Source organism: Buceros rhinoceros, unplaced genomic scaffold (assembly GCF_000710305.1).
Source record: "Buceros rhinoceros silvestris isolate BGI_N320 unplaced genomic scaffold, ASM71030v1 scaffold3694, whole genome shotgun sequence".
In the NCBI taxonomy this organism is placed as follows: Eukaryota; Metazoa; Chordata; class Aves; order Bucerotiformes; family Bucerotidae; genus Buceros; species Buceros rhinoceros.
Window position 1 is genome coordinate 62,502 of NW_010407623.1, and position 6,000 is coordinate 68,501.

General features: G+C 37.4%; 1 protein-coding gene across 1 annotated transcript in view; it reads right to left on the reverse strand.

The window, feature by feature from the left end:
• CACNA2D1 (calcium channel, voltage-dependent, alpha 2/delta subunit 1) overlaps nt 1-6,000 on the reverse strand; it is a gene marked incomplete at its 5' end in the record, with an annotated part of 54,235 nt that overhangs the window by 12,191 nt on the left and 36,044 nt on the right. Inside the window, 3 exons of the mRNA XM_010134538.1 lie at nt 322-434; nt 2,469-2,598; nt 2,736-2,791. Coding sequence (XP_010132840.1) covers nt 322-434; nt 2,469-2,598; nt 2,736-2,791 — 299 coding nt within the window. The remainder of the gene's footprint in view (nt 1-321; nt 435-2,468; nt 2,599-2,735; nt 2,792-6,000) is intronic.

Genomic DNA, 6,000 nt, shown 5'->3' on the forward strand with positions numbered 1-6,000 from the left:
TCCACTCCCAGCCTGTCTAGATGCATGTCATTACTCTGTCCTGGGTCCAAGACTTTACATGTTCCTTTTGGAAGCTTAATAAGTTCCCATGAGCCCATTTCTGTTTAGGTCCTCCCAAATAACAGCTTTGCTCTCTATCTCAGTGACTGTTGCATCAGGTAATTTGTGGTATCATCTACAAATATGTGCTACTTAAAGTAGTCCAGTGACAATCATGCTACTAATATGTACATAAACAGGTCATTTTTTCCCAAATATATTCCAGTAGAGCATGGCCAAAAATCAATCCACACTAATAAATAACGTGGTTTTAAAGGATACCCGGCTTCTCTGCTTGCATCAGTGGCTTTGGGTCACAGGAGCGGCACAGCAGTTGGCTGTCACTAATAATGAATACCAGATTGGTGTTTGAAATCTTCTCTGCATGGTAAAGTCTGGAAAAAAAGCCAACAAAAACCTACATTTAAATGAAGCAAGGAAATTTATATTTGAGAATGACACACAGTATTGGCATAGAAGTAATCCAACTTCACAGATTCAGTCTGCCTGCTACTGTTTATCTTTTCCATTAATGAACAGCAAGAAACATTTATAACAAATTTTGTAATCTTTTTGACATTTCCATGGTTCCCCCTTTCAACTAGACTTATTAGTGGAATAAAGCATAAAGTGACTTTAATTGAGTTAATAGCTAGCTCTGTACTGCTACAACAGCAGCTGTACTGAGAAATAAAATCAGTTCAGCATCAATTCTTCCCCTGACAACACTGAGAAAGCCCCCAACTACAAAAGCAGACAAACAAAACCCCCAACACATAAACCTGCCTGTAAGAAGGGGGTTTGTATACTCTTTTTATTGGATGTGTATTTGTTGTGTATTTGTTGTATATTTGTTGTATTTTTATGTACATGTAATTGCAGAAAAGGTCTTTAAGTTAGCAGTCTTTAATAAGTTATAGATACGACACTTCATGGCTTGGATACTAAAGGTATTTCTGTATTTTTCAAGGATAATTTTCATGTACAATTTAAACTTATTGGAAAGGAAGACAGATCTTCAAAAAAGCAGAGAAAAAATGTTAATGTTTCATAGTCATTAAAAAATATATTCTACCTGTCAGGGAGAGGTAAATGCAGGACAAGCTAGCAGCTCAATTGCTTTTAGTGGATTTGAAATAAATTTTTATACACATCTAAAAAACCAAGGAAGTATATTCATATAGGTTGTTACCACTCTATATAATCAGAGTTTAATTACTTAGGTGTGAAATGATGGGATTATTTCTGAAATTTCACAGATGAAGGGTTTGTACCACTGATTGGGTACAATACGAGGACAAAATACATGTTAAATAAATAACTGATGTTGTGATTACATGTCTGCTTGTTTTTACCAGCTTATATTGTCCTTTCATACTCATTCCCACACTGTGTCACTATTTCTGCAATATTAGCATAATAATTTCTGTAGTCTTTCAGTAAACTGAAAAAGTCTTCTGAAAACTCCCTAGATTAAAAAGAAAACCACAACCAAAAACTAAACCAAAAAACCCTAAAAAAAGAAAAAACAAACAAACACACACACACATCCCCAACCCCCAACAAACCCCAAACCCAGCTTAATAAGTTCTCTGCACAACCGGGTACCACACAAACATATACTAGCAAGATGGAAGTGGGAAAAAATGTCTGTGATTTGGCTCTATTCACCATTCTCCAACGTCCTCTGTATTTCCTTCCTGGCTTGAAATTTTGTCCTCAAGGACTTTGAAATCTGACTGTTGATTTTAATTTCTAAAGCATTTTCAAATACTCCTAATGTATGTAAACTCACAACCCAGCAGGCTTTTGTATGAAACACAGAACTTGGTCCAAGTTGCTATGTTTCTAAAGTATCCAGGTTGTTTTTAACATAACATTAAACATCATCTTGAATAGGCACATGGAGCCTGAGGAGTAATTCTTTCAATCACAAAACAAAACAGCATGGTTTACTTAATAAGACCCACAGCCCTTAGATCACGAGCACTACTGACTAGAAGGTAAATTTCAAGATAAATTGTGTAATCTTCTTGACCATCAAAAATTCCAATACATAATCAAATTAAATAAAATCATCTCCTTCTGAATATTGCACAAGGCCTTTAAGGTCACATAATAGATTAAAAGACAGAAAAAAAAAAACAGGGATAGAAATATAATTTTCATAGAGAATATACAGACTTTAAAATAAAAAGAATGAATAAAATATTTCTCTAATTCTTTAGTTATTACTATTAAAATTAATTCTAAACAAATACAAAGAGAATGCAATTTATCATTTTAAGTGCCTATATACTTCTCTGTCTTGCTTATGTATGTTTGGTGTAATTAACCTGAAATATACTTTTTTGTTCTCGTAACAGTGTCATCTTTTGTAAAGCAAATAGATATCCTTAAGTCATTATTTATATTGAAAATAAATTTACCTGGAGCAGTTTATACAGTCTACAATCCCACTAAAGGATTTATCATCATTTTCAAAGAAATACTGAGTTTGCTCCGTGATGCAGCTTGTTTTAGGCAGGGCAGCACCGAAATCATCATCTTCCATATCAGCTGACAGAAAGAAGAGAATAAACAAATAAACAACGACATTTTTAAGTCACTGACGCAATGGGAGATCCAAATATGGCCCCCAGCCTAGATTCTTACCTTCTACTCAAAGTTGACTCTTTAACATTCTCTTGACTTACCTGCTTCAAGGAAACGTGGAAAAGTCAAGCTCAAAAACAGCTGCTGTAAGATAGACCTGAACACAGAAAGACAATATATATTTGTTAAAGGCACTTTGTCTTTCTTTATATTTTAATGGATTCTTAAAAAATACTCAATAAGCATTATTAACAACAAAATCATTAAGGCTTATTACCCTTTTGCCAGTTATTAGAGTTGTATATCTTTAAACATTTAAAGTTTGACTCTGGTTTTCTTTTCACAGTTTCTCCCAGTCTTCTTTCACACTGATTTTTTATTCTACTATTGAGATTTGCTACCATTTGTGCACATAACTCACATAATGGAAATTTTACCATGCCATCCATGCCCTCGTCTTGTATCTCTGTGGGAGATGGAAGAGACCTGTTGGCATTCCTCTAGCACTTAAACCAACCAGAACTCCTTTTGAATACACTCAGGGAAATGCTCCTAATTTAGATAATTTATATTGATTAAGGTTCTTTACTATTGCTAAGAAGGAGATGAACTCTGAGATATTACAAGTAAATCATAAAAATCTTTACTGTATCAAGCTGACTTTTTAAACCATCTCTAGTCCTGCTCTTGAGGTATATATAGAACGTATTTTACCCCTAGATGCTGCCAAAACACTTAGGCTTAAAGCGTTCCATTTATTTAAAATTACTTTTCTTCATTTATGATCAATTTTTCCCTATTTTATTTACTTGAAGTAAGTGCCGGCTTGCCACAAACATGGCCCCCTTCTCCTCTATCAACCTGTCATATTGCCTGTGGAATTGCCACAGTTATATTCCTTGACTCCCAGCTTCTGCTTAAACATTCCTAAGTTATAGTTTCCTGTTGTCATGTTTTAGGTTTGTTTCTACCTACAAAAATGACCCTATCTCTCCTCATCTCGTTCTGTTCTAATTCCTGTTCCTCAGAGAGAAGGGACTGTATAACATTATTTAACCTCCAACATTTTTTACGTATCTCCTTATCCAGGGTGATCCCAGTTTAAAGAAACTGAATCTACCTGACACCTTTCCAGGGGAGGCATTGACTGAAGGAGCTCTGGATTCACACCCACAGCTTGTGCCCTGAATGATCAGCCCACCAACCATCGTGGATGAGAAGAGACCTCAGTAGTAATACAATTTGCTGACAGAAAACAGCAATCCTTCACGAGGGCTTACCACAGATTTACCGTGGACTGAGTGAAAAAGGCAGCCTGGGAGGACTGTAAAATCTTCTGAGTTAAAAGCACATGAAGAAGAAACAATACATACTCTCTTAACTAAATGTTAATGTATCCCATTTAAATCTTGAATATTATCACTCACTCCTTTATCCCACATTGTTGCCTGAAACACTATAGCTTTCTTTAATAACCTGGTTTCTTTTATTTCTTTGCATTTGATTTTGCCAGGTGCCTTACTGAATCCATTTTTGATCAGCCCTTTTCACTCTGCTTGCTTAATGGCCTTCTCTGTCTGCTTCTGACCTAGATTCCATTAAAAACATGTCCATAGAAAGTACTTTCATGTGGTGCTTTCAAGTAAAACATCACACAAAATAAACCTCAGGTTTAAATTGAATCCAGACCACTAAGTCTGATTTGAACACTGATAAACTGAAGTTCCTCTTTTTGAGAAGAGCTCGAGTTTCACTTCTGGATTACTGCCCATCTCCAGTTTTTGAGGTTTGCTATTGTCCAAGAAAACCGAGATTCTTGCTGTTGCTGTTAACAAAATGTAACCACAATAAAAACCAACATACAATCTTTATAGTGCTATCCATGAGAAAATCACTACACGTTTGTTCAGCTGCTATGTATTTCAACTCTTAGATTCACAAAGTAGGTAATTTATTCCAGCTTGATAATTATTACAAAAAAGTAACCATCATGAAACTTTAGAAAAAGGAATGGTCTCTGAGGGTGCAATTCACATCAATGCAAAAATATTACATTGTCCCCAATTACTCATCCCAGTGTAGTGCTAGAGGAAGAAGCTGATAGAGGTGTCTATCATCTACATGGCTCTGAAATAGGTAAAATTATTTCTGTGGCTATTACTGATAATGCGTAAACCAAAGTCAAAAGAAAAGAAAGCTCCTAGATGGATCTTTAGTTTCAAAATGTACCTAGTATTCTGAGTGTGAAAGATAAAGCTAATTACTGGCGCAATCCTGCCTCTCTCAAGGTCAATCCCAAAACTCCACAACAGTCCAAATACATCAACGTTTCTCCTCAGCTGTAGAAAACACTAGACAACGACTATAGAATTATTCAAAATGCCTTACATATCTTTGCTTTCTTGAAAAAGTTCATTCTACTTCAAAGAATCAAGTAATAATTTCATAAGAACCTTTAACTGAACCGTGCCATCAGATAACATATTGGGTTTCCTGCAGTCTGAAGCAAGCCTTTTTTAAATTTTGTAGTAGAGAAGCTTCCACGCTCATAAGCTAGCGGGACTCACAGACAGAGCTTTAAACTAGACTTGAAGGGGGAGAGGGATAATATTAGGCTTGCCTGTCACAAGCTGTGGGAAGACACGCCATGGTTAGAGGGACAGGATGCTACTGAGGGGCCTCAGCCTGTTGCTCTGAGGCACGCTGGGGATGCTGAAGCGCAGCTGAAGTCTTACAGAGATGAACCAGGTGCTCCTGAGGTAATAGAAGCCATCGGGGAAACACCAGTTCTCAAAGGAGTTTAGGAGTGCTCCTCTAAGAAGGTGACATGGGCAACAGCCCAGCTGAAGTGCCTCTACACCAATGCATGCAGCATGGGCAACAAACACGAGTTGCTGGAAGCTACTGTGCTGCTAGAAAGCTATGACCTCATTGCCGTTACTGAAACTTGGTGGGATGAATCCCATGACTGGAGTGCAGCTATTGATGGCACCCACTGTTCAGAAGGGACAGGAGAGGAAGGAGGGGTGGAGGCATTGCCCTCTACATTAAGAAATGGACAGAGCGTGAAGAGCTGTCTCTGAAGAATAGCCATGAGCAGGTCAAAAGCTTATGGCTAAGGATTAGAGACCAAGGCAATAAAGAGAACCTTGTTGTTAGTGTCTACTACAGGCCGTCTGATCAAGCAGAGCCTATTGTTGAAGTCTTCTTACTCCAGCTACAAGACGCATCGTGCTTGCAGGCTCTGGTCCCGCTGAGGGACTTCACCCCGATATCTGCTGGAAAAGTAACATGGTGAATTGTAGGCAACTGTTAAGGGTCATGGGAGTCCTCCCTCCGTGAAGCGGGTGGAAGTCCAAGAGAGAG